Source organism: Brienomyrus brachyistius, chromosome 24 (genome assembly GCF_023856365.1).
Source record: "Brienomyrus brachyistius isolate T26 chromosome 24, BBRACH_0.4, whole genome shotgun sequence".
Lineage (NCBI taxonomy): Eukaryota > Metazoa > Chordata > Actinopteri > Osteoglossiformes > Mormyridae > Brienomyrus > Brienomyrus brachyistius.
In genome coordinates this window covers 5,086,746-5,114,564 of record NC_064556.1, presented here as the reverse complement: position 1 = coordinate 5,114,564, position 27,819 = coordinate 5,086,746, and the positions used below count along the sequence as shown (strand labels likewise).

General features: G+C 46.4%; 1 protein-coding gene across 7 annotated transcripts; it reads left to right on the top strand.

Moving 5' to 3' along the window:
* Positions 1–402: 402 nt before the first annotated feature.
* shroom1 (shroom family member 1) lies at positions 403–25,482 on the top strand. Of its 7 annotated transcripts, none has more exons than XM_048995399.1 (10): positions 7,686–7,806; positions 7,934–7,989; positions 9,245–9,385; positions 15,485–18,095; positions 18,621–18,670; positions 19,306–19,833; positions 19,920–20,459; positions 20,652–20,766; positions 22,745–23,017; positions 23,600–25,482. In XM_048995399.1, the coding sequence occupies exons 4-10, from the start codon at positions 15,552–15,554 to the stop codon at positions 23,852–23,854; spliced, it is 4,305 nt and encodes a 1,434-aa protein (XP_048851356.1). In that variant the 5' UTR covers positions 7,686–7,806; positions 7,934–7,989; positions 9,245–9,385; positions 15,485–15,551; the 3' UTR covers positions 23,855–25,482. The 7 variants fall into 7 exon arrangements, with proteins under 7 accessions (XP_048851358.1, XP_048851360.1, XP_048851354.1 ...); XM_048995400.1 differs by having other exon boundaries at positions 7,934–9,146; XM_048995401.1 differs by lacking the exons at positions 7,686–7,806; positions 7,934–7,989 and adding an exon at positions 403–682.
* Positions 25,483–27,819: the final 2,337 nt, after the last annotated feature.

Genomic DNA, 27,819 nt, shown 5'->3' with positions numbered 1-27,819 from the left:
CCCCAAACAGAATAATGACGAACTACCTTTGCTTTATTCATGAACTGGATTTGAACGAAACTTGAACGTACTCGTTTATTATTGTAAGCTATGCTAGTCACACAAGGAGGATATATGATTATTGCAACGATACAAGCCGCTTATCCAGAACATGGATGCTTGAACCGATCCCGAGCAACATAGGTAACTAAACTATAATTAGAATTTAGGAAGTGCCCGGTACTCGAAACTGAATTTTTTTTGTGGAGCAGAAATACTTGATTTAGGGACCGTCGGACAGTTTCTCGCCGTCGATCAGAAAATAAAAAAGCGAGCGCACTTAACGTGCATTATTATTTTTGTTTTATTGAAAATAAACTCTGTTATGAGAGTGCATCAAACATTATATGATATTGAATACGATGATACTGTAATGCTCGGCGTGTTTATTTGGCAAAGCCGCCTCCATTGGTTCAGCTTTACTCCTCCTCCTCAGAAAGGCTCCCTTTCCTTTCAGCCCATTGTGAAATCTACTGAGGGCGCAGGTATATGGAAGTGGCGGACACGCTGTTTTCTGGGAGCATTGAGCGGAGGAAAAGTTTCAGTCAGCTGTTGCTGCCGGTGGAAGGACGGGTCGTCCCTAGGAGCAGACTTTTCGGACGCCACAGGAAAGCTTCGGGGAGCTTTTAGGGGGGATCGCCAGGTATGTGTCCACGCTGACCGGCAGGTGCTTTTGGTATCGCTCCCCTTTTCCGCAACGTGGTTTGGTTTCGATCTCAGAAGTTCAGCAATAGTTAGGATTGGAGATGCAGTGCTACAAAATGTATCCAGCCGCCGAACAAGAAAGAGACTTTTTTTGTTGGGGGGGGGGTGATCTCCGCCTTGCTGTTTTATAATCACCATTTATATTATGTTCTTTTAAATAAGACACACTGCCAATGTAGATAGTGATCTTTGATCTGTTCGTATAATGGACACGACTAGCTAACATTAACGCATATTGATTTCCTATGCAGTTTGATTCGGGTATCGAAATATGTAGGTAAAACTTTTAGTCCTGGCAGGTTGTAAACCCGTGTTTTGGACGTTTTCGGTGTAATTGTCAGAGCTGCTGAAGATGGCTTTGCACGGGATGCCCAAGACTAATTCTGACACTTTTATTGTCTGGTCTCAGCCAGTGAGTGGTTCACAGTGTTTTACGTTTCTTTATTTGCAGATATTTTTCAACACCACTTGCATGAGTTAAACGCCATAACATTTAGAAATGACTCTCCTGTGTAATGCACGGAGTTTTGTTGGGAGGTAAAATCTAAAAATATCTGGGGGTAAAGAGTGAAGTAGTGGGTGCATTTCTCATCTCCTGTGACCAAATTTTAAGAGAATGAAGTCGTGGCAAATTTGACTAAATAATGCAGAATTCCCCTTTCAGCCTAATGACTTTTATATGTTTAATTTAAAGTGGGAACAAAAAAAAATGGCAGCATTGTCCGGAGCCGTTTGGCGGAAACTAGACACTGGGGTTTTGTCCTGGGGCTGTAACCGAATCGGCCACGCAGCATGAACACTGTCCCTCTGTGTCTCCCCTGGCACACGGGAGAGACACGGTTTTCAAACCGCGTGGTTCTGCAGCGGGTCGAGGTCTGCTCCACACGCCGAGTACCGGCCTGCGCTCCATGTTAGCTGCGGTAAATGGGTCCGCACGCCATCCGGTAGCACCGGGCACCATGTCCGGCTCTTGATGGCACATATAAGCCGTATGTGAAAGCCTGAAAATGCAGTGATGCCAAGTCTGCGCACGCATTTACACGCATGTGAAAGTTTTACCACCTTGTGAATTGTATGTAGGGTTTGCAACTTCCCAACCCAAAATATCGATTTTTTTTTTTTTACGTTGGCAATCTGAAGGCGTGAGTGTGACGAGAGAGCCCTGCACGCAGACCACGCAGAATAGCGAGAGTATGAAGGTTAGGGTTCGGGTTAACCTGTCACCAGGAGTCCTGCTTCTACCATACCATACCATACTTGGAATTGTACTCATACCGGAGCTTAGCCTACCTGTAGCTTTATTCACTCGGACCACACCTGGGCTTTTAATTGCTCTGCCCTCCCAGTTGTGAGGATCACCGGCAGGAAATGTGGGGCCACTTTCCCCCTAAGGTTGCAGAACTGCGAGTTTTGTTCATAATTCTCGCCTGGTAGCCTATCTATACCTCGGCCCGGATGAATAATGAATTTGTATGTCCCCCTCATCGCGTGTCGCCCGGCTCCTGTATTTTGCGCTCTGAGCTGTCAGTGAAAGTTTCTCCAACTCTCTCCTCTCGGGTAGCAAACATCCGTTTAGAAGTTTTCTGGTTGTCAAGTGTTTTGATAAACTAAATCGTACTGAATCTTTTTTTTTTTTTTTTTTTGGTGGTCGGGGAGGGATCTCTATACGTAAAATATGATAAATAGGTAAATACCATGGCCATTTGGCGTGCGGTTTTAATTGTTAAACATTTCTGTTTAGACACTGGGCTTGGTTTTGCCTTGGCGTGTCTGATCTGGTAATGTTGGTTTAGTGACATTTTTTGCGAGCTGTGTTATGATTTTGTAGGCTGACCTTGACAGCGCGGCATCTAGCTGAGAGGCAAACATGAACTCTCATCCAGCATATCGTGTCGAGCTGATATATTTTTTTTGTAGCATGATGACGGATATTTCGATCAGTAGAACTTCGGCACTGTTTATTATCGTTGTCCGTGGATTGTAAATGTGAGGGGTGATTTATGATGCAAATATACTAAGCCAATTCATTGTTTGCATGGTAAAACAGCCCCCACTGAAGATTATTAAAAGCATTCAGCTGTCATATTGTTCATTTGCATAAAAACAGTTTATTCTTCTGTTAATAGTGTCATGGACCAAAACAGGAGATTTGATATCGGGTGAGCCAATCGCACTGTATCCGTTTACTCTGCCCGCATCCTTGTGCTGAGTACGACTTGGGCCACAGTAGGAAATATTTGGCTTTGTTTTAAATCTGCCTGCAATCGGATCTCTTCCGCACTCCTTCCAGTTTGGGAGCACCGAGTTACCATTTCTTTGTTTGTCTGAGTTTATTATTAAACCGTGTTCATTGCAGCCTATTTCTCTACAGGGAGTCATAGCCTTTCCATCTCGGGGGGGGGAGGGGAGCTGTGTACAGTAACACCTGCAAAGAGCACATTTCAAGGCTAAGTGAATGTCTTTATGATCTTGCTTCCTTGAAACGTGCTAAATACCTGCATCCTGGTCGTTCTGCTCCCTGATGTGATACTGGGTACTGCTTGGGTGTTTGGGGGGGGGGGGTAGCCCCACTAATTCTGGTTTCTGTGAGTTTGAGTGGAAGCACGTTTCTCAGCTGGGTTTAGCTGCACGTCACGCGTGCAAACCTGGTTGGGATCAGAATCCCATCACGCGCATTCTGGCTACCCAGCGCCCCCTTAGTGGGCGAGCCTCCAATCTCTATGCACAGTTAACGTGACTAACGGAAATCCTTGCGAAATTAACTTGTAATGCTAAGATTGGCCTGTATCATGGGTATGTTAATTGGACGGATAACCATATGCTCATATTGCAGGGGTGATTCTAGGATTGCTTTTTTTTTTTTTTTTTTAGACAAGGGCATTAGATGGGCCATCATTCATATAGAGGGGGCAGCCTTGTCTTTGGCCAATAATATCTTTTGAATGAGTGACTGACAGGGGAGTGGGAACTCCAGGGGCCAATCGGCTTCGAGCTGAGGCCAGTACCCCTGTAGTCCCGCCCCTGTTGTATTGGACACTGCTTCGATAGGTTCAATGTGTCCCATTTAGCAGGCTTTCCTGTCCCATGTGTCTGGATGGGGCCCGAGGTGGGTTCCGCTGTTTGTAAGCTTGACATTGTGGATGTGACTTACGAATGATGACATCATAGGTGCAGTGTTCAGTCTGCCAACTCTGGTGGTATGGAGACCCAACACATCGATGGATTTTTGGCCTTGGCCACAGTTTACACCTTGAGTTTTTGGTTCATCTCTTCCATTGTCATCTTTTTCTTTCTTTATTTCTTTTCCTTTCCCTGTTTTTTTTTTTTTTGTAGCATTCTGTGTAATTGATGTAGCAGTATATTAACACACCCGTGTAATGCGCCTTGGGGCGACACTGCTGTGAAAGGCGCTATATAAAAATAAACTGCATTGAATACTATTTGGAAACTGGCGGAGGATGCACCAGAAAGTCTCACTAGGAAGTACATTTTATGGGTCCTAATTTCTCGGAATTCCTCATGCCCTTTTGGGTTATTTATGGGAGGAACGCGTAGTGGTTATGGACTTGGTGTTCAAAGGCTGTTGGTTCCGGTCTCGGAAGGATCTGCACTACACTGTACCTGCATCTTGCTAATAATACCTCAAGCGCTCGTTACCTGCTTTTGTATAAAAACCATCAGCGGAGTGACTCAGCTGCCGGAGGCTTTTGTTTTTTGCCCGTACCCGTGTCCGCGTGGTTTCCACAGCAGCCGTGCAGCGCTGCAGCTCCTGCGGAATGCCCCGTCGCATGACGGCGGAGGGTAAAGTTTCACGGGCCGTAATGAAGAGGTGTCTGTGACGGACTGCCAACAAACAGGACTCCGGCGGGTCGTGCTGGGATCCGCGCCCTTATTAAACCTCATAACAGTGGTATTTACGGAGTATCGACGCAAAGAGCCAAGACTTATCAGCACGTTATGATTAACTCCACCCTCCCCAACCTCGCACGATGTAGGATCTTCTGCTCGTAGATCAACCAAACATTTCAACAAATCTGCTCCTTGCGCTTTTCTGTCTCGCATTATGGCTTCCATTCAGGACTCGGTGCTCATATTTTTTCATAACTGGAAAACGGGGATTTTCTCCTTTCTTCTCTCCTTTCCCCTCTCCTTTCCCAGCCATTATATTCTTTCTGTGTTGCTCTAATTCCGTATCTCGAAGTATGGAGGAGAGGAGTTTTTTTTTTTTTTTACTTTGGTAGTGCAATAGAGTAAGGTCGACTGCGTCTTTGCAGTACAAGTTCATTCGCGGTGTCACTCCCTGATTTAGGTCCCTTTTGAAAATTCATTTCAGTGGGTGTACTTTTGTAACCAGCTGAAGTGAGACCCCCGGTCTGGCCACAATAGGCAGAGGTTCTAAGCGTGAGTGATCGTCATAATAATAGTAGTCACTGGGGGTCAAAACAGCCATTGTGTTATGGAGGGGGCAGCTGACAGAAAATTATAGCCCTAAATGAAATGCCTGGTTTGGAGCTTTTGAGAGAATTAATGCTTGGGGAGTGTGAGAAGACACCGTATGAGTGTTTGTTAGCGTCTGACCGATTTTAGAAACCTCCCGGTGAAAGTAATGGTTTGGCTACCTCTCGCAGGGAGGGGCAAACTTTGCAAGGCAAATCCAATCAAAATACGCAAATACATCCACGTTTGCATGTCTGTGCCCCTGTCATGAACGCTCTGTCAGGAAACTTGCTTCCTGCATCGGAACTGTTTGATTTTTTTTTCATTTGATTTTAATTGAAGTATAATTTTAAGTGTAACGTTTATCGAAATCGTTTGATTTGCGCCTTAACCCTTAACATCACCTCTCGCCTGCACTTCACCGACGCAGTTTTTACGCACGAACAAATATCGTAGCTCGACGTGCAGCCTTCTCGTGTTCGCGGCTTTCGGGGGAATAATGTTTCTCTGGTTCTAGCGGATTTTGTTCTTTTTTTTTAAACGCACTACACAACGCGTGCACATTGCCGGCCGTGACGTGATTCTCAGAGGCGGAGGGCGTATCTCCTGCTTTACAGGTCCTTTAACAGATGCTCTTCTCTGTATGTTTAACACGCGTTCAAGCTAAGGTGGGACTAGCAAGCATGCCGGTCTATAAATCATACCAACTCTAAGGCCGTGACATTTTTGCCTTATTAATATGGGTGATGTAATCTCTAGCTATGATGTGGAGGTATCTTAGGAGCAGAATTTGGTCATGGATAGAAAAGGAGTACAAATTCCCGAAACTTACAGACCTTTTGTTGTTGAAGTAAGATCACCAATGACTGAAAGTCAGGCTTCCTCATCCTATGTTATAGTGCTGAGAACCAAAGTTCAATCCTCATGTAATCTAAGGAAGAACTTCTGCTGAATGACTAAAAAATGCAGAGAAATTTCCTTGGAAACGTATCACTTGGATTGAGGGAGTTTCGGAAATGTGCTCTTAAAACGAATTTGAGGTTGTTGTGAGTTTAATACTGTTCTCCCTGCTGTTTTGTCATTTGGCCGCAATAAAAGTAAACCGACACTGACACAGGCTACCAATTTTCACTGCAGGAGGATAAATTTTTAATCTTCTGGCCTGTGGATTATTAACGTAATCTGGGAAGAAACCAGAGTCTCTACATTTCCTATTGACTTGTTGCCTAGCTGTTTTTGTTGACGATGGACGCATTTCGTAGACGTAAAAATCCACGCAATGGTTGCCCGTTTCATTCATGCATTTAATTAATTTGGTCACGGACGGGCGCATGTCTGGCAAAGCATGGCTCTTGAGTGCAATTCTATTTTCGTCCCGCTGTTGCTTTTTATAAAGCCTCGATTTTATGCTGATTCACTCTTACCGTAAACCGTCAAGTGTTATTAAGACTCTGTGATATTTGTTTTCATTGCAGGTGCTGACATTTGGCCTTCCGTTTTGTGTTTGGGAGTCCCATTACCAATCCAAGGCCCAATCTTGTGTCTCCCCATTGGTTCTGTAAAGCACTTTGTCTTGAAAAGTTCTGTGTCAATGTAACATTCATTCATTCATTTCGTTCATTCATTCAACACGCTTATGTATATTTTACATAGTAGGCTTTACCAGGAATAGCTTTGTAAATATACGTGGCCACATCCCCTGTGTGTGTGTGTGGTGTGTGTGTGTGTGTGTGTGTGTGTGTGTGTATATATTAACTGTATTGTGATGTTTCTCCTTTTTTATCTCGAATCTATAAGAACAATGAATTCAGTGTATCTTTTTTTGTCTACTTCACATGTGACATGTGTGTCATACACGGAAGTGAACAGTGCAAATGAAAAGTTTTAAGCAGAATACATGTATCGAAAGGAACCAGGTGGCACAAACGTCACAAATCAAGACGTCGAGAGAGATTTTCTGCAGGTCCGTTTTGAGCCGCATCTGTTGAAATCTCTATAATCCTTTCCTGCTGCACTCTGCCTTCTTTCAGCCTTGCTACCTTTTCTTTTCCCTCTTATGTTCACTAGCTTTGATGTGGAATAAGGTCCCGTCTGGGACTCATTTCTCCCTTCTGACTTGAACCTTCTCTCCCAGCTAACTGACAGTGCAATAAGGTTATCTCGGACTGTTTGGGAATCCTGTCTTGGATTTTCTCTCTTCTTTTTTTAAATTTTTAATATCAGATGTGAAGCGTGACACTGTGAAGGCAGCGGTAAAAGGTGACGCTGATTCATTAAGCGCTTAATTGTGTTTTTTCTCCGTTTTGGCGCTTGAGAGAATGCTGTTGGCTGTCACGCGTGCAGCAGTGTGTGCTGGGGGGGGGGGGTCGTCGATGCGTGACTGGGGGTGGGGAGGTGAGGGAGGGGAGCTGTGGTCCGAGCTGAGGAACCGAGGCATGCATGGTGGATTTTGGGGGGGGGGGGGGGGACGTCACCTGAGACCCAGAGGCATTGATACCCGAGTGGCCCCCAGTGCAAAAGATACCTCGAATACCAGACCTGTGACATCGTGTGCCCTGCTCCAGCTATGGGTGAAGTGAGTCTGTGTCACCTACCAACAGGAAAAGAACTTTCCACCTGGACGCGGTAGGTAAAGTAGCTAGATAAGAGCCAACGGGTATCCCAGGGTAAACGAAGCGGAACATCCTGGAAAATAAAATGTCACGGTGTGGCCCAGACGCCGATTGGTGATTTTTAAATTTTTTTGTTTCAGTCTGGTACACAACATGGCGCCTACAGGTTTGTAATACAAGAACACGCTGCAGTAAGGTAGGAGCTATATGTCTGTTGGGGAAGCGCTAGATAAATGCCGGGAGGGGAGGAGAGGAGAAAAGACTGGACTTTACGGATTAATGAGGAGGTCTGTAGGAATGTGGGGGCGGAGATTCCGCTCGTAGGACTTGGAAATGGCAGCAGTCAAGGTTATCCGGTCTAAGGACAGGAGGGTAATCAAAGAGAGAGCTCCGAGAGACTAAACAAGGGCCGTCTGCTTCATCTCAAGATGTTCTGCAGGCCTTCTCCATGAGTCTGCATGTGTGTGACTAGTCCCAGCCGTGGATGTGCGTGTGTTTATTTTTAGCCTGCGTCAGCTTAATTTGAAACTCCTACATGACTCACTGCATTAAATACAATAAGTATCATAGCCAGTCATCCTGCCTCTGTGCCTCAAGCATATTTACAGCCCGAGTGCAGAAAAGTGAACATTTTATGGCCTGAGCTAATATTTGGTTTCTAATCTCCAAGCGCAGATAAGTGTGCTGGCAAGCTGTGATGTAATACAGTCTGTTCCAGGCCTGTTTGCTTTAGCCCAAGAGAGCCCGTACCTTGCATTCCTCCCCGTTTATAATCACCAGGATGGGGAGACGGGTTCGGCCGACACAATGAGCTCGCGTCGCTGCAAGGAAATGATGTCAGTCGCCGTGGAAACGGCCGCGGCGCCCCAAGCGGCGCATTATCCATCGTTAGGCCCTAGTCGAGGCAGCCAGCCGTTCGGGGGGCCCCATGCTGAAAGCAGGCGTAAATAACCGCCTTCATTCCCTTGTGGTTTCCCAGTGCCGGCTCAGCTTTTTAAAGAGCCCCCCCCACGCTTATCTTTACGCCTTTTTGAGAGATCGTCATCGTAAATCTGAGACGAGTCCTAGGTAAGCATTCCGGCTGGCGGAGCACAGGTTGGCACCGACCACCTGACCTTGAGTTGTCGTGCCGCTTGATGATTCTCAGCAGGTTTCTCCATGCGATGGAGGCGAAACCCCTGGTCCTAAACCTGATTTGGAAGCCTGCGACTGGCTTGGTTAGGTTTGGAGTCTGATTATGTTTGTTTTTTGTTTGCTGGAAGGTGCTTGGACCTCACACCCCCACCTGTCGCGCTGCGCCCCTCCCTTTAAGAAATTATATCGTCGTCATGCCGTCTCTGGAGATTTTCGCGGGTGCGGTGTCTCACTGTTTGACCTAGTTTGCTTGTTTTTTTTCTTTCCTTTCTTTCATTCCTTGCAGTCATTCCGAATAACATTTAATTTATCTTAAGGCGGTGCTTCTATTCCTGGTGATCTGACTTGAGGGTGACCGCGATGGAGAGAGCCTGACCACCTCCCGCTCACCTGAGCCGACCTCGTCGCTAAGCGCTAGCATGTCTGTCGCCCCGTTGCCAAGCAAACGTTGGCAGACGGTAAGCAGACACGTCCCCCTCCCCTGTGTCATACCAGTTTTGGGCGGTGCCTAATTCGACACCCAGGTTTATCTCCGTGACTCTACCTCGGGAAACTGAATATGATGCGTCGCAATGGCAAAAACAAAATGGACAAAGATCAGCTACACTGGAACGGGACTAAGGCTGCAAAATTAGGGCCGGGCATCGAGCGAAGGCTTAGGAGCTGATTTTAAACCCAGCGTGTTCCTTATTAGTTTTGGCGTACTAGATCCTGCCCAAGTAGAAGATGCACTTCTAATAAACTACCATGGAGATTAACACACGACCGGTTTTCAATGGAAGGAATGAATGAGTCTTGTGTTTTAGTTAACAATTGCAGGAAGTGGTTGTTCCTGGCAGGGTCTTGGGACACCAAGCTCTCCCTTGGAGAGCAGGAGAACATCTCATTGGCTCCGAGTATGACCATGCACCCCTCTCATTGGCTCCGAGTATGTAGTCAAAGCAGGGGTGGGCAAAACAGTAAAATTTGTCATCCTACAGGTTCTTTTTCGGCTAGGATCATTATTATGATCTTATCAAGATTCTTTTTCATGTTGGTTTTTAAGCCTATTTTGCAAGTTACTGAACCAAACTAATTCCCTGCTTTAAAATATATATATATAATCCTATAACATTACAGAATATAAAAGGATAACGTACTCAGTATGGTCTCTCAGGCAGTGTTGGGCATTTCGGGTCCATAAGCTACACATCCAGGCCAGGATTTTGTTTCAACCAAGCTGAGTGCTCCTTATACTCAACTGGTTGGTGGGAACAAAATTCTGGTCTGGATTTGTACTTTCTGGGCCTGAAATTCCCAACACTGGTCTTGGGTGTTTTTTCTCTCGAGGTGGTTTAAAAAGGTTAATCGTGCTTCCATCCAACGTGTGAAACTTTTTTTTTTGTTGAATTTTGCAAATTACTGCTGTTTGCACTGTGTCAGTTTTGGGGTGAATAAGAGAGAGGGAGAAATCCAAGGTACTACCTACTGTTTGCGGTTACCGGTTTATTGGTGTGGGGAAACGGATTTGGCATTTTTGCAGTCTCCAGTTGGTTAGTTTTAAGTGACTAATCCTCGTATCTTTCTTGTATTTTTATCAGTTTAGCATTTACTGAAGAAGTTTGCTAGCCTCTTTTATAGCTGTTTCAATAAAAATATATATTAAACCAATTCATATGCCAGTTATGATTTGAATTTTTTAGCACTGAAATATTTGAGTGATGATTTAATCTGCCTCTGATTATAAGTCACTATTGAAATGGTTACCTGCTGAAATTTCCTTCAGCTGTTAAATGTGCAGCCACTAAATGTGGTGCGAGGCATGGCTGGATGTGTACATCAGCGGGAATTAATCCACCGTGAGGCGAGGAAGATCGATTCGCTTGACCGACACGTCTGCCACGGCTGCACTGAATAGGTTAATTTTTTACCCGCCACAGAGTTGCCAGATGACTAACCGCTAACCTGGAGGATTTTATAATGCTGTGTAATGTGTTTCGGTCACACCAGACCAGGTTAAACATTGCCCAGCGCAAATTCCACCTCTCAGTGCGTGTGCAGCAGGCCAGCCTCTACTCGGGTCCTATGCCGTGGAGCGGATGGACTGTTCCAAACGGGAGTCCAGTAGGGGTGGCTTCCGCCTTTGGTAGCCTGGAGCCTTGGAGATGTGGAGCATATAACCATGAAGTAATATATCAGATTTTTCACCCACTTTTAAATGTTGGGTGTTTTTTTTTTTTTTTTTTTTTAACTCCCTTCCCCAAAAGCAAAGGTTATTTCTGACAGCGTTTCAGTGTAAGCTGATGTGTCTCCTGAGGAATGTGGGGCTGATACCAGAGTCCACATTCCATACAGCACCAGCAAACACAAACACATCCTTCCTTTATTTGATTAAAGGCACACATGACCTCTTACTCCACTCCACCCCGCCCCCCACCTCCCCGTTGCTTCTTCATTGGCTAAAAGGGTCCCAAACACTGCCCCTCATATGTGAATCTGCTCTGGGACCAGTCCAGCATTAGCCCCCGGTCTTGTGCTTTTTAAACGGTGATTTTTGGGTCGTGTTTAGCGTGCGCCGGAGGGAGTGTGGGGACTCGCACACCTCCGTCACCTCGACTTCCTCTGTAATGGTGATTAATTAGGTGGCATTTAGCCGGCTGAATTGTGAAGGGGCTGTTGTTTTTAAACTTCAAGGAGGCTTTTTATGAACGAGATCGCAAAGTAGCCTCTATACTTTCCTGTTTTTCTGTTTCGCTATGATGGTAACTCGCGTTTCCCTTAAAACCAACCCAAGCTGTTGTCCTTGACGAATTCAGGTTCTAGTAGGATGTTGCTGTGTTATTTGTCCATTTAGTTGAATGAATATAAGCTCATTCTCTTGTTCCACTGTCACGGTTTTTATGTAACATTTTTTTCTTTTCCCTGGGTTCTGGAAAGACCCGGACACTGACCCAGAAGTTGCCCACAGTTCAGCCTGTTCACATGCTGATTGGATGCACTATCTGGAGAAATTCCAGGACCGTCTGACATGTGAAATATTAGCTAAACAAAAAAAAAAAAAACAACCGGCTTTCTTTCCATTGATCGCAGACAATAATGAATAAAATCAATCAATCAATTTGAATATAATGTTCTGGGACAGTGTCAGTGTTACTGGTATGATTTGCGTAACTTTTAGTCTAGATTACTAGAGCTGTTAGTCCTGTTAGCCGAGGTGGAAAGTTTAGGTTCAGAAAGTAAAAATCCAGACCAAGTTGAGTATAAAGAGTTGCAGTCACAGAACTCAACTGGTTGGTTGAAACAAAATCCTGGTCTGGATTTGTACTTTCTGAACATGAACTTTCCACCTTTGTCTGTTAGTCTCAGTATTTATTTTTGGTAAGGAAAAAATATTACAAATACAACATTGGGTTCTTGTAACCTATCGAATGTTTGGCTATTCACGCATGAGTTATTTTATTTATTGATAATGTAATCGTAAATCCCAACATCTCAGGAGCCAATGGGATTACTTGCTCTGATGACATCAGCAGGATTTTTAACGCATGCCAGGTTCCTAAGCGGTCAGAGTCTTGTGGTACAAAGAAATGAGGGTCGTTTATGAGCTTGAGAAATGTTCCGAATTCCTGCCAGCCTTGTGATACAATCTCCTTACTGAGATTTTGAGCTTGGACACCTCCAGCTTTTTTGCACAATTGCATTCCAGCCTTTTGCCCAAAGAAGCTGGCCCCTGATTGGACGTCAAGGTGAGAAGAGGGTTCTTTGCTACACTGAGAGTTTTCCGGTGCTCCTGTGGAGGGCGCTGTGGCCTGAATGTGGTGCTCGAGGCTGGAGAGGCAAGGTCAGACGCTGATATGCTGGAGTGGAACGTTGGTAATGTTGGTAAAGATCTACTCTCTGTCTCGAGGGCTAATGTGGTAGCCTACTGAACACAAGCAGGTTATATGTAAATGTTTTATGATATCTGCACTCATTTATCGTCCTTCAGTATACGCATGATTCTATGCCAGGCCACTTCTCCTCGCCCCGACGGGTCGATAAGCCCTCGAAGCACGAGATCCTGGGGCGGTTTTTACACGCAGGCAAGTAGACGTCTCCAGAAAGGGGTTACCTGCGCGCAAGACGACACGACAGTGACGGCGTGCCAGATGTTTATGTGGCGCGTTTGTTTTTGTTTCACCGCCATGCTCTGTATTTGGCTCATTGTCTGGTGCTTGAAACGTTGAGGTGCGTTTCCATGTGCAGCGGCATCCGTGTGATTGTGATGACGATGAAGATGATGAGGAAACGGAAGGAAGAAGAGCAATAATAATAAATATTTATGGGCCCAAGCACCAGCGGGATCCCAGTTGTGTTTATTACTAATTGGTTGGCGCCAATAATAACGATGGTAGTGATGAAGAGCATCTTCAGGGGCTGAATCCTTCTCCCCATCAGAGAAACTCCCCCAGCCCCACGCTGTCACCGCCCTGCTCTTAATGGCTGACTCTTTTTTTTTTTCTGGGTGCTGGTGAAGCTGGTTGGGGTCCAGCAGAGGCGGGGGGGGGGGGGGGAGTATGCTTCTTAGCCTTGAAAAGGGGGGCTCCTCCTGGGCCTTTGTTTAGCTGGGATGAGAGCAGATGCCTCCACTTGCCTGGGGGGGGGGGCAGCGGCTGCTCAGCCAGGCTTTCATTGAAGGGAGGCAGGAATGCAAGCCCCCCCCCCCCATGCTGTTTTTTTTTTCAGCAGAGAAAAATGCCTTCTCCCGCGTTGGTCATACATCGGCGAGGTGGACGTCACTAGGGCACAGTGTTAGCATCTGGTCAGAACTTCTTCCCCCAAAGAACTCTGCATGTTTCTGCAGCCAACCAGCCTCCTCTCTCTCTCTCTCATTCATCCACGTCAATGAAATCTCTCCTTTTCTGTTTTTCTTTCTTTTTTTTTTTTTTTTTGGATTAGTGCGAAGTCAAACGCCTAGATTCCTGAACAGTTTTATTCATAAGAAGTTAAGGGGGAGACATCTCCTATCTAGCTTATTTTATTTTTTTTAAGATGGATATCAGGTAAGGTGATGTATAAATGTTTTTCAGTATTTTGAAATTGTACTACGAGTCGTTTAACTTTTTTTTTTTTTTTCTTTTTTTTTCTTTGTCTCTTAATTTGCTTCAACTTCTCGGGCCGAGAGGATTATTCTGCCTAAAACAACTAAAGCCAACTTTTTAGGTGTTTTTAAATGTCTTGGATTTTTTATTTTTTTTTAAGCACTACGATTTGTGTGCATTGTCTCTATTGTTGAATGGCGCTTGAATAAAATCCGGAGTGTGTCAGCGGGAAGTGAGCAGAGAGGACTGGACTGACGCGCACTCCCGGACCTGAGGGAACATCGCTGGACTGGTCATGCACCTGCTGCCTGGGGACCCCTTACGTCTGATCCTGTGTGCTTCACTCTCGGTGACGCCGCACTACGGCAACGGAGTGTAATATCACTGCAGATATTATGCAAACTACAGCAATTGTGCAATACAGAAAGTGATGAGAATGTGACGTCCGTTGTCTTTCATAGTCCTGTTTTCTCCGAAAGTTAAAAACGTTGTGTTGTGATACTCTGCACGTGCCGCACGCACTGCTTGGAAGGAGCCCAGAAATCTCTGTGATGCTTCCCAGGGTAATTTCCATAATTCTGTTCATCCATGTTTTTTTTTTTTTTTGTTTGTTTTGGAGTTCTTGATGCGTGGTTAGGAGTCGTCAGTCGTCATTATGATAGCAGTGCGCGTGTGGGAGCTCTTGCCCTAAGCGCGTTCCTTCACGGACATTCCCAGACCATCATTTCCACTCCAGTGCTTCTTGTTTGTTAGTTGTGGGTGTGGGGTTATGGCGTCGGGGTGGCTAGCTGGGTGGGTGGGGGAGAGGTTAGGGCCCCGTTCATGGGTTAAATCGGCCGACTGAGAATGTCGCCTAAGATGTGGATCGAAAGTAAGCTGGTGGACACCTTCGGCATTGAAACGTCATAAGACGACGTCCTTCAAATCTTATCTACTTTTAACAAACCAAGTTGAACTGGCATGGCAAGCGTTTAAGGATGAAGTGGAGCTTGTCCTTTGTGCTATCTAGGGAATCGGATCTCTGGATCTTCGGTTTTTTGTAAAGTTTTGTAGCAGTTCAAAAAAAGAGCTGTTCAATTCACTGAACCTGCTGACGACCTGTCGTAAAAAAATAATATTCCTAAATGTTAAACATGCCGGACAACTTCCAGGAGTCTGCCTCAATTTAATATTTTGGTGATGCTTTAATGAATTTACTCTGCAGAGAGCCACTGTTGACATCTGTTTAAAATAGGCCCTTCAAGTACTAATTACTGATTGTAATAAGACATTCAGCAGGTCGATGGAATTTGCATCATGTGTGGAACTTTTGGTAGAAACATTAAAAAACATTAAAGCAGTGGCTCATTCCAGTAGAGGTTTTTCCAGTGAGTTTCACTAATTTGAATAATATCCAGAGCAGCACAATGAATCAGTATTATAAGCTGATATTTTTAAATGTCCTCTCATTTGCAATTTGTTTTGATGGTTGAACTTTCTTGTTCCTATTTTCTGCAGAAACTGTAGCGGAATGGCTTGGTGAGTCTCGCTCTCCCACGTCCTCGTCTCCACGCGGCAAACCGCGATGGACTCCTTCGACTTTCACTTTGAGGGCACCAGCAACCTAGACGTGCAGCCACTGAGCTGCCCAGGGAGCCGACTCTCGCCGGCCAAGTCCACCAGCAGCATCGACCAGTTCAGCCACCACCACGGGAAAGGGGACTCTGCGTACAGTTCCTTCTCCGGGGGCTCCAATGCCCCAGACTACGCCTCCGCGTTCCTGCCAGAAGACATCCAGCACCAAAGCCTCCAGTACACAGACCTGAAGTACGTCAAGGGTGTCTACAGTCCCAACATCCTCAACATCAACAGATCCGCAAGCGTGGACCAGCTTTTCGAGACCGTGGAGGGTGTCTCACAGGAGTGCTACTGCCACAGTTCCTGCCATGGTGGGTACTGCCACCGGGAACCACCTCCACCACCACCAGCTCGTCTAGACAGTTTCATAACCATCAAGAACTTGGAAAATTACAGAGAGAACTTGAGTTCTCATGGCCCTTGGGCTGGAAGATCACACCACAGGTCTGAGACTGCTAATCCTGATGCTGTTCATCCCAGACAGAAGTTGGCCTATGGCCGAAGGATCTCGCAGTCTAATCTGGAATGTCCTGAAGGTCTGGAAGACTCGGATCAGACACCCAAACAAAAGCCTATTCAAAGTTCTTTAAACCAGCAGTCTTCGCCCTTTATTCAACCAGAATTCCTGAAACAGCAGGTCGTAGGTGCTGGTAACTGGTCTGAAAATCAAAGCAGGAGGTCACGTTCTGAGCAAAGGGCCAACCTCCCGGAGCAGTTGCAACCCGGGGATACCCAGCATGCAATGCAGAACCTGCCAAATGGTCACATCCAGCACAAAGGGAATTTCTACTTCGTAACCGGCGTGTGCAAGTCTTCAGAGTCGAGTTGTAGAGAGACTCTTTCAGAGGGAGAGATCAGTCCATCTACAGCCGACCACCACAGGCTGGTGGAGATGGAAGAGAAGTTACTCAGTCCTGTGGTTGACCATAATGTGCGACAAGGACACGAGAACAGTCATGATGGTTGGCAGGACTCGGAAACCTGTCATAAGAGTCAAGAAGTGTACGACAGCATGAAAGATGAAGAGTCTCAGAGCAAAGTGTCATGTGCTCAGTGTAATATCTCAAACCAGGGATTCTATGGTCTTGAGAGTTTGGAAGAAACGACTAGTGAGAGAAGCTTTAGCTCCCAAAGACATCCCATCTTCTACTGTGGTCCAGAGGACGGTGCTACACAAATTTACAAAGATGACAAGGACACTGTTGCTGTACTGAATGCAGACCAGGGAGGCGTCGATAAGAAAGCAGACCTTGCAGTAAGAGGGAAGAGACAACCTTTAGGAGACTTAGCCAGCGATAAGATCAACAAGGAGACCACTCCTCTCTTGTACCATCTCACGGGTGAGAACAGGGGAGTGCTGATGCACAGGCCCAAGAGTGACACCAGTGGGAAGTGGAGGGAGTCCAGGCGGTATAGCGCCCCCCTCAGGCAGCAGAGTGTAGAGGAAGGGAGCACCTCTAGCAGAAGTGGTATCCTGCTGAACAGCACATGCAGCGAGGACAGGCAGGGCCAAGATCGTCTCTCCAGCCCTGTAGGAACCCTTGATGAATCCTTCAAGAAGTATTACAGGGAAAAGCTAAAAGATGCTCAGAAGAAGGTCTTAAGGGAAACATCCTTCAAGAGGAGGGACTTGCAGCTCTCGTGGCCGCACAGGATCAAACCACGGCTCGATCTGAGACCATCTTTCCTGAACTCCGCCGTGTCCCTCCAGGGGTCTCCGGTGACACCCGAAAGCCCCTCACCCTGCTTCGACCTAGAAACGGAGTTGCAAGGGAAGGAGAACAGGAATTGGGTAGAGGCAGAAGAGCAAGGAAAAGACAAGGCAAAGCTGCCCAGTGTCCCTCAGCCTCAGGTAGCACGAATCGGGAGCAGGAGGAGGCTGACTTCTGAGCAAAAGAAACTCTGCTACTCCGAGCCGGAGAAGCTGAATCAAGTGGGGGCTGCACCCCTGCATCCCGTGTGTAACTCCTTGGGCAACGAGGAGGAAGGCCTGCTGTCCAGGGATGACCTCAGCGAGCAGGGGCTGGTGGCTTCCAGGAAGAAGTTGTTCGAGACCCGGGACCGTGCCTTCTCTGCCTCTGGCTTGCCCAAAAATACCTTGAAGCAGATCCAGCAGAAGGCTCTGGTGGCCTATATGGAGAGGAAGACCGGGCAGAAGACCACTGAGCCCCAGCAGCCTCTGCCCTCCCAGAGGCACTCTACAGCTGGGAGACCCCCAGACCTCGCCCTGAGGCCACTTTCCGGGAATGTGGCGCCAAGACCAAAGCTCTTAAGGCCCCTTTCTGCAGGCCGCATACTGGACTCCAGTGGCCCCTTCCAGACTTCACAGTTCAGCTCTGTCCACAGTGATGTGCTCCCATGTAAAACCAACTGGAGGGAATGTACCGGCTCTGCAACCGGGAAGTCTGCCTCCGCTGAGACCCTATTGGATCAGCCCGAACAGGGAACCTTTTTCCAAACCCGCTCCACCTCCACCCCCTACAACCTTCAGGTGGGTCTCATCCTTGGGACTGCTGTGCTGTTTTTTACTTCTGTTCTGAGGGAAGAAGAAATTATTATTGGTTCAGAGAGAGGAATCAGTCAGATTGGAGAGGAAGGTGATTTTAAACAATTAGAGGAGGTCAGACCAAGACATCTGATTGGTTGATCCCACTTCATCTAGTTACTTTAGCCCTCCTCCTCTACAATCTGATTTGTTCAGAAAGATAACCAGTTATTTTTTCCCTCTGCCCTTCTATAAACAAAACTCCCATGGGCTGACATTCACTTGGGGTCTGCCTTCTGATTTTGGCTTGTGATTGGCTGGCAGATACATCATCTTAATGTGAGACTGAAGTTAATGTCACAGAAGACCCAATTCCGTCACGGCTAGTAATTTATTTAGGAAGCACATTCCTTAGACCCGTCTAAGCAGGACCTATAAAATTTTAACAGCTCTAATTAAATATACACGCAAACGATGAGTAGGGTTTACATGAATCTTCTGTTCTCTCATTTCCTGTTTCTGTGCCGCTAGGTTGAAGATGACATCCACAAACCTCTAGTTTCCTCCACCCAGAATTCTTGGTAAGACGTTTCACCTGTGATGAATAAGAGGTGTAAATCCCACCTCCGCCCTGTGTGTGTGAAGTTTTGCGTGTTCTCTCCGTGTGCCGCCAGGTCTCTCTACTCCGGTTTCCTACCACATTCTAAAGGCATGCAGTTAGCCCACACTGCCCATATGTTTGTGTGAGTGTGAGCATGAATGTGATGGACTGGCATCCCATTTAGGGTGTAACCCAGCCATGTGCACTGTGCTGCCTGGGACAGGCTACAACTTCCCCCTCCCCCCGACTATAACTAGGATTGATGAATGAGATGTTTAGATCAGTGTTTCTCAAACTGGTCCTCGAGGACCCCAAGAAGGTCCACGTTTTTGCTCGCTCCCAGTTTCTAGATGTCGAAACTGCAGTTTTTAGCTAGCTTAGCTTCTGGGTTGTGCTGGAAGAAGGTTTTGTATGTTCAGTTGGATGTGGTGAACCGTCTGCCTTGTATTTTAGTAAAGTTGCAGGATTTGTGGGGGGTGGCAGTTAATGAACAAACACTCGGGGGATGATAATCAAGGGTGGGACCTATTCCTGAATGTGTCGATGGCTAGCGCAAGGCTAGCATGAGACCTCATGCACATGTCGTCTGACGAGTCCCTCTCCTTGCTCTGCCAGTGCTCAGAAGAGACCGGACGGGGCAGTGCGAGCTCCTACAAACCGGGCGGTCTCCGTGTCGGGCGACATCCCAGCTCGGCCGGTGGCCCTCAGGGGAAAGTCCATGGAGGAGCTGGGCACGGGCCGGATCGACGCGGTACAGGCCCTAAGCAAGAGCTCTGAGCAGCTGGACCTAGTGGGGGACAGGCGGACCGCTCCAGGCCGAGAGCAGCGGCGCCTCTCCTTCTGGGAGGCGACAAGGAAACTCCAGGTGCGGCCCATTAGGACGCCCGTTGTGAGACAGGACACCGCCCCCGAACTGGGCAGTGAGGCAGGGTTCCGGGGCCTCGGCGACGGCCTTGAATGGCCGCAATGTGGGTCCCCCAAGACGACGGGGCCCCCCTCTCCATCCGAGGCCAGTAGTGTCGTGGGCAACAGTGTCTTCTACGTCAGTGACGCCGAGCCGCCGTTCCCCAGTAGCCAAGCCTCCCAGGAACGACGGACCAGCAAGACCGGTTCCGTATCGCCATCGAGTCCGACCGGTTCTAGGTATGTAACAGTGACTGCTTGCGGCGTACGGCGCACACATTCACACGGAAAGACTGGCATCACTGACATGCGATTTGTGCTTGCAGCAGAATCGGAGCGGCCCCTCCCGTGCACACCCTGTTACCGGACCAGGATGATGTTCCGAGACCTGATCCCTCCCAGGAGGTGTTTCTGGGTCGAGGCGTCACGACGGATCGGAGTTCGTGGCTCGTCACGCAGAACGAAGAGGTTATGGAAGAATCTCGCCACATCTCCGGTGAGACTGAATCCCCAAGCGCGCTGCCAGAACCGGCGCCGCATGAGCCACCGGTGGCGACAACCTCAGAAGGTCCAGACCTGGAGGAAAATGAGGGCAGAGACGGTGATCTGCCCGAAGAGGAGACTGAGAAAGGAGGTGAGACTGTGGTGGAGACCGGAGCTCCAGAAAACGTTATCAGCCCAGCCAAGCCGCAGTGGCAGGTGTTGGTGGAGGAAGTTGTCGCGGAGGACCAGTCATTGGCCCGTGTCCTGCTTCCGGTGACCAATCGCAAGACGGCAGTGATGCTGATGGAGGAGCTGCTGTCTGAGGACACACTGCTAATGGAGGAGCATTACAGACATAAACACACACAGCAAGCTGGCGACAGGTAACCTTATGCTTCTGTAAAACACAAAAGGATACTGTATGTGTGATTATGCGTATTAAATTTTACGTGAATTAAAGCCATATTCCCTCTGGTTACAGAGAAAATACAAGACTCTCAGTGTGTTTAAAAAGATCAGATTGTGGATGTGTGTGTATAGTAGGGTTTTCTTACATCCTCTTTTTTATTCTTAAGCTGTGAAATTTTAGAGGAGCAAAACATGATGCCACCAAGCAGTGAGAACCCAGACCCCGATGGGCAGATGCAAGATGGCCACGTAAATAAAGGAAGTGACATCACGGGAAAGAAGGTAAATCCAGCACAGGCCCTATATGGGTGTCCGCAGATTTGCCTGTTGGGGAATTTAGGTAAATGACCTCAAGGAAACTTAGTGAAGATTCCTGATTCCTGAAGAATCTTTGTAGACTGACCAAATCTAACTGCACAGCATCAGCTTTGTGTTTAGCTATTTTTGGTTGCATTTTAAGTACGTAACTTGCCTCACACCTGCAGGCTTGTTGGTTTGAATCCCATTTGTGCTCCGTGTTTGTGGAATTTGTATGTTGTCTCTGGGGATTCTTGAACTGTCCTGCATGCAATTAGGTGCTCAGTTTCCGTGTGTGTGTGTGTGTGTGTGTGTGTGTGTGTGTGTGTGTGTGTGTGTGTGTGTGTGTGTGTGTGTGTGTGTGTGTGTGTGTGTGTGTGTGTGTGTGTGTGTGTGTGTGTGTGTGTGTGTGTGTGTGTGTGTGTGTGTGTGTGTGTGTGTGTGTGTGTGTGTGGTCCAACATCCCACCCAGAAAGTGCTTCTGCTGCCTTTAGGGAGTTGGGGATGCCCATGCTTACCCCAGTGACCCTATACTCAAAGCATGAATGGATGGAAATGCAGTCAGCCCTTCACATTCATGCATTTGATGTTCACAGTCTCGATTTATTTGTCAGTTGGCCATGAACAATTGAACATTAGGGATTGCAGAAATATCACAGAAACGCAGACAACGCACAAGCTGAAGTTATTTCTGAAAATTATTTGGATCACATAATATCAAATAATATATTTATTAGTGATGCATAATATTTGTTTGTTTCAGTGCATAGTTTTTACTTTAATATAAAAATTGTTGGTTGGGTACTCTGCGTATCTGTCCTGGTAAGCCTCAGTATTCACATGGTAGCTGTCTTCGTGATCTTGGCATCTCACGTTCTTCACAGTAACTCAACTTTTCAGTGCCGTTAATTTTGCATTTTTAATAATGGGTTCAAAACCTAGAGCTCCCAGTGCGTACAGTAGTGACTTTGTTCATATCCGGACATAATTTAAATGGTTTGCATATTATATAAAAAGCTCTAGATAGGAAATGACAGTAATTTGACATGCAAAGTGTAAAGTGCATTATTGTTTTGTTTAAAAATGTAATAAATTTATGTAATAGACTTAATGTTATTCTTCAGGCTAGCAGGCTCTCGTATGGCTTGAGGTTAGGGGTGGCAAATATTATTCCCGCATTTTCACATCTTCCACCCTTAACCCTCCCGGATGTGAGGGGGGGGGGGGGGGACTGTGTTTAGCTGTTATAGTGATTCATTGGACAGTAATACAGTCATTATATTAAGGAGAATTTTTGTTGCATATGGTAACCTAGTAAGTAACACAGTGCTAATTATCAATATAAAACACATTTTGTTTTGTAAAAATGGAAACAAAGCCTGAGAACTCTCTGGTACGTGTCGGCAAAAGTAAAATTTATGCAAACAAACAAGTGGCAGGCATCAGCAAAGCAAAGCACTGGAGTGAGAGTGACGCTGCTGTTTCTGTTCGATGTTTTAGTGAAGATCCCGAAACTGACTCATTAGACACATGTCTGATACACTCATGTTGCATGATGGGCGATCAGACCATAATCAGCTATGTAGGGCATAAGATGTTCAGCACTTGACATATAGTCTGTACTGGAGAAGCAGTGTTGAATGAATGGATGGATGGATACTTACCAAACAAACATCACCCTCCCCTGGAGTACCGCGATCGCCGCTCGGGTTTGCTTTCAGGTAGCTATAGAGCAGGGTTTCCCAATCTGGTCCTTAGGGACCCACAGCCGGTCCATGTTTCTGCTCCCTCCGAGCTACCGGTAGCAGAAACATGGACCAGCTGTGGGTCCCTGAGGTTATGGGTTAGGGATACAGTCCTGTAGGGTATCAGATGTGTATACCCCTGGTGTAGCACGCAGACATGCTGCACCCGTCTGTCTCCCGTCCTCTTGTAACCCCAAGGCCTCCTTCCTCCCATCCAGAGGGCTTTGATGGAGTGCATCAAGGGGCGCCTGCAACTGGTGGAGAAGCAGCGCGTGGCCCTAAAGGATGAGATGGAGGCAAATGGCCTGTGGGGCGGCGCCGTTGACACCCTGGTGCAACAGAGCTGCCCGACGACCGAGTACGAGCGCTACACGCTGTTCGTTGGGGACCTGGAGCGCGTGGTGAGCTTGTTGCTGTGTCTGTCGGCGCGTCTGGCCAGGGTGCGTAACGCACTGAGCGCCGTTGGGGAGCAGGCCGACGCGGAGGAGAAGGTGAGTAACATGTCATTTTAGTTTTTTTTTTTTGTTTTGTTTTTTTTGGATTCGTTCTAAAAATGATATACATAAAATTTGTTTGTTTGCTTTTTAATTGGATTCATTCTAAAAATGTTTCTTTCCCCCGTAGTCCTGAAAATTATTTGGGGAAAAAAATCGGGAATTTATTTTTGGTTTATTCAAAATAATGCAAATATCACTGTCCCCAATTTACAGCCTGTTTGACTTCCAAGAACTCCCATGTACTTGGGGGGGGGGGGGAGTAAATATGCATCCCAGCCTCACACATATTCTCATAGCTAATACCAAACAGAACCGGTCACAAATTGGGCACCAGCCAATTTAATAATTATTAACCATCAGTCTTATAGATTTCTGTCTTCACTGCCCTCTGCTGGCAGAAAGTCGTACTGCATCCTTGGGCTAGACTTGCAAGCAGTATTTTTTTTTTTTTTCTCTTGGTGCCATCAGGAGTTGTCCAGGACTTGTCTGGTGTGTGAAATGCTTTTAAACCGCTCTGATGCACATAATGAAAAGCCGTCCAGAAAGTAATTCAATTCTGTGTCCCCTGCATGGCAGCAATCTCTGGACAACCGGCACCGTTTGCTGTGTAAGCAGCAGGAGGATGCCAAAGACCTGAAGGATAACCTGGATCGGCGGGAGCGCGTGGTGTCCGCCATCCTGGCCCGGGTCCTGACAGCCGAGCAGCTGCAGGACTATCGCTGCTTTGTACAGACCAAAGCCGCACTTCTCATCCGCCTGAAGGACCTGGACGAAAAGCAGAGGCTGGGTGAGGAGCAGCTGGAGACGCTGCTCAACAGCATCCCGTCCTGAAAGCCCCCCACCCCCATCTCAGCAGCTGGTTCCATCCTGCTGGGTGTTCTGCCTGTCCTCACAGCCATGGGGATGTGTGTTCAGGCCTCCCACCCCTAGATGGCGCCCCATCCTTCTGCTTCCGTGGAATGTCTGTGCCAGGTGTGTCAGCGGTGAATTTGTCTTCTGTCTAGAATTTACGTCTTAAACTTTAACGCATCATTAATTCAACTATAGTCACTTGTTACTAAGAGAAGAAAGTCATTTTAATAACCTGGAATTAATAAGCTTTAAAATAATCATGGCTTTGGGATTATTTGAAGAGGAAATCATGACATTTCACAATAGTTTTAAGGTTGAGCATTTGTATTGGTCATCTTGGCACTTGATGAAAACCAAAAAAAGTTTAAAAAGCACTTTCACATGTACTTGCACAAAAATATATAGTTTTTTTCCAGAAGGTTGTTTTCTTTTCCCCTCTCAAAATGTTTTGTGAAATATCAGACCTTTTCCGTATCCAATGAAATATTATTTATTCAGTGGTCTTGGAAAAATGAAACTGACCGTGGTGTTTTGTTGGATAAAAGATCTTTGTGATCTCACCCCTGTATGGATTGCATCATTGATGGCGCTTCTGCTTAAAATAAACCAGCGTATATTAATAAGGAACTGAATGTTTTTAATTTTTGACTACTTTAATGACTAAGACCAGGCTTTCTTATAATGTCTTTAAAATATTGGCTAAACTGCATGAGGAATCAACAGAAGGTGGCCTGACTCTTTAAACTTGTCTCTACCTCTGAAAATTTATATCTCTGTCCCGATGCACAGATGTAGTGATTTTTTTCCCTCTGTTATTATGGCTTTGGTGAAAATCTCTTGTTTGGTCAATAACCTAAAGAATCCTTATCCTTAGGAATTAGGACTGTCATATCCGTATGCTTTCCCTGGATCGTTACAAAATGATGTGGGTACCTTTTAGTGTTTTTAATTCTGGTTTGTTGTTGGTATTACAAACTATGAATCATTTCATTTTTCTCCACTATACTGAAAAAATATTTATGAATTGCATCAGTATGTTTTAATGTACAGATTAATTTGAAATTAATATTTGCACTTCATTAATTGATTTAAGCATAAAATTGTCTTGCTTAAAAAAATAAAATAAATGTACATTCGCTTTCCATTGCGGAGGCCGGTTTTGTTGTTGGTAATAACATGTTTGTCTGCGTAATTTTACTTTTGCTGATACGTACCACAGCGTTATCTGCGTTACTGCTTTGTTTCCCCGTTTAACAAAACAAAACGTTTTGTATTAATTGTCAACACTGTGTTACTTATTAGGTTGCTGTATGCAACCCAGTTACCCTTAATGTAGATTTAAAACTGTTGGACCCTGTCTGGACAAGTACTGTGCTCGTTGACGGAGAGTATGTCGTCATGGAGACGGGAGGAAGGTCGTCGGACTGATAATAGTACTTTCCCCTTCGTGACATCATCCCGTCTTATAACGGCGTGAAAAAAAACGTGGTCATGTTCCGAACTCGGTGTCGGAGTAGCGTGGAACAAACGGACCACTGAAAATGTTTCTGCCCATAAGGAATTCCGGTGTATATGAAATAAAGTGGTTTATTTTTCTTAATTATTAACTCTTGTCTTCTGTGTCTCTCATTTCAAAGCTTGAGCGTGTGTTTTACTTCTTGGTTCTGAAATGACGGATCTCCTCTTACCGGAATAAATGCCTGCTGTGTTAGAAATAGGCGAGCTGTGTGCTCCTGTTTCCATGACACATTGAGTGAGGACGCCTTGGCGTTTTTAAATGGTCTCCTCACTGGTTCATTGCACTCTTTGACTGGTGGTCCACAGAAGGATGTGGGAAAAGTGTCACGGAGTACGGCACTGGATGTCAGAGGAGCCTGGGAATGGATTAGCAAGCCAAAGGCAATGCTGGCCAAAATCAGACTGAAGTTCAGTCTATGAGTTGGATTCATTAGCTGCGTTTAGGCTGGTGCCGTGGGTCGTGTTGTATTCCTTCGGAAGTGAATTACAGGCCCCCTCTAGGTTACGGTGAGGTTGCATTCCGACAAGCCTATCGTAAGGCGAAAATATCGTAAGCCGAAAATGAATTTTAATGCCGTACACCTAACCTAGGAAACATCATAGCCCAGCCTAGAACACTTGCATTATCCTACAGTTGGGCAACATCATTAACACAAAGCCTGTTTTATAATAAACTGATGAATATCTCATGCAAATTATTGAATGATGTGCAGAAAAATATTTGCCCATCGTAAAATGGAAATCGTAACTCGGGGCCATCGTAACTCGGTCAGCTTCTACTTTAAATGCCATTTCTACGAGGGCAGGAAAGACCTCCTACGTACATTTAGCTCTGTCCTTTCTTGCTTTCCTAAGTGACAGATATATATACAGGTGAGAATGAGGCTCTGGGTCACAGCCAATTGGCCCTCAGCTTCCCCCCTCCTCTGTCACTCACCACATCAAGACATGCACTTTATGGGTAAAAGTACTGGGACGCCTGGTCAATACACCCACGGGAACTTTTATGACGTCCCATTGTAAATCCATAGGCATCAATATGGAGTTGGTTCCCCCTTTGCAGCTATAACAGCTGCCGCTCTTCTGGGAAGGGTTTCCACAAGATTATGGAGTGTGTCTGTGGGAATTTCTGCCCATTCATCCAGAAGAGCATTTGTGAGGTCAGGCACTGATGTTGGACGTGAAGGCCTGGCTCACAATCTCCGTTCTAGTTCATCCCAAAGGTGTTCGATGGGGTTGAGGTCAGGGCTCAGTTTCTTACACAGCAAACTCACCCAACCTCGTCTTTATGGACCTTGCTTTGTGCACTGGGGCACAGTCATGCTGGAACAGTAAAGGATCTTCCTTCCCCAAACTGTTCCCACAAAGTCGGAAGCATAGAATTGTCCAAATGTCTTGGTATGCTGAAGCATTAAGAGATCCCTTCAATGCAACTATGGAGCCCAACCCCTGAAAAACAGCCCCACACCATTATCCCTCCTCCACCGAACTTTACAGTTGGCACAATGCTGGCAGGCAGGTAACGTTCTCCTGGCATCTGCCAAACCCAGAATCGTCCATCATATCGCCAGACCGAGAAACGTGATTCGTCACTCCACAGAACAACTTTCCACTGCTCCAGAGTCCAGTTAATGCCAGAGGAAGTTTAGAACTGCAGTTAGAGTCAACAGAGCGTTGGTGATTTTTAATCACTATGCGCCTCAGCATTCTGTGACGCCGCTCTCACTCTACGTGGTCTGACACTTCGTGGCCGAGTTTCTGCTCCTAAACGCTTCCACTCTGCAAGAATTCCACTTACAGTTGACCGGTGAAAATCTAGCAGGGAAGGAATTTCACGAACTGACAGTACCGCGCTCAAATTCACCGATCTCTTCAGAACAACCTGCTCGCAGACACCTAACCCGCTTTGCCACAGCAGAGGAAAGGAGACGAGAGCATCCTGATGTTGGAGATCCTCTTCACTGGGCTGCAGTTCACTTTAAATCTAGAGGCACTGTGGTTCACGTTCTGCTCCATCGGGTCACACGGTGCGGGGCCGTCTCTCCCGATCACTGGAGCCTCTGACAGGCAGCCACTGCAGCACTTTTTGTGCTCCATCGAGCAGCCACAAGCCCCTTCGCGGAAAGATGGTGAGATTTTCCTGTAGACCGTTTCCAAGATCTGTTACAAAAAAAAAAAAAAAAAACTCAACGACGCAGCACTTTCCATTTTTTTTGTCTGCTATGTGTGACGGTTTCGATGCCAACCTGCATCCTCAGTTTCCTGCTATGCAGTGTGATTGTCACGGAATCTCTGGCCAACCCGCACTGTTTCATTCTCACCTGCCTCTGCTCTTTAGACAGTTTTAATAGCAGTTTTATTTTATGAAAGAATGTGAGCAGAAGGCTTGCTTCAGGTTGAACTCTGACCAGAGTCTTGTGGGAGGG

Coding starts and splice junctions, on each gene's coding strand:
- shroom1 (XM_048995397.1), top strand. CDS start 15,552: ATGGACTCCTTCGACTTTCACTTTGAGGGCACCAGCAACCTAGACGTG. Junction 19,834..19,919: donor TCGAGTCCGACCGGTTCTAG/GTATGTAACAGT, acceptor TTGTGCTTGCAG/CAGAATCGGAGCGGCCCCTC. Junction 20,460..20,651: donor ACACAGCAAGCTGGCGACAG/GTAACCTTATGC, acceptor TTTATTCTTAAG/CTGTGAAATTTTAGAGGAGC.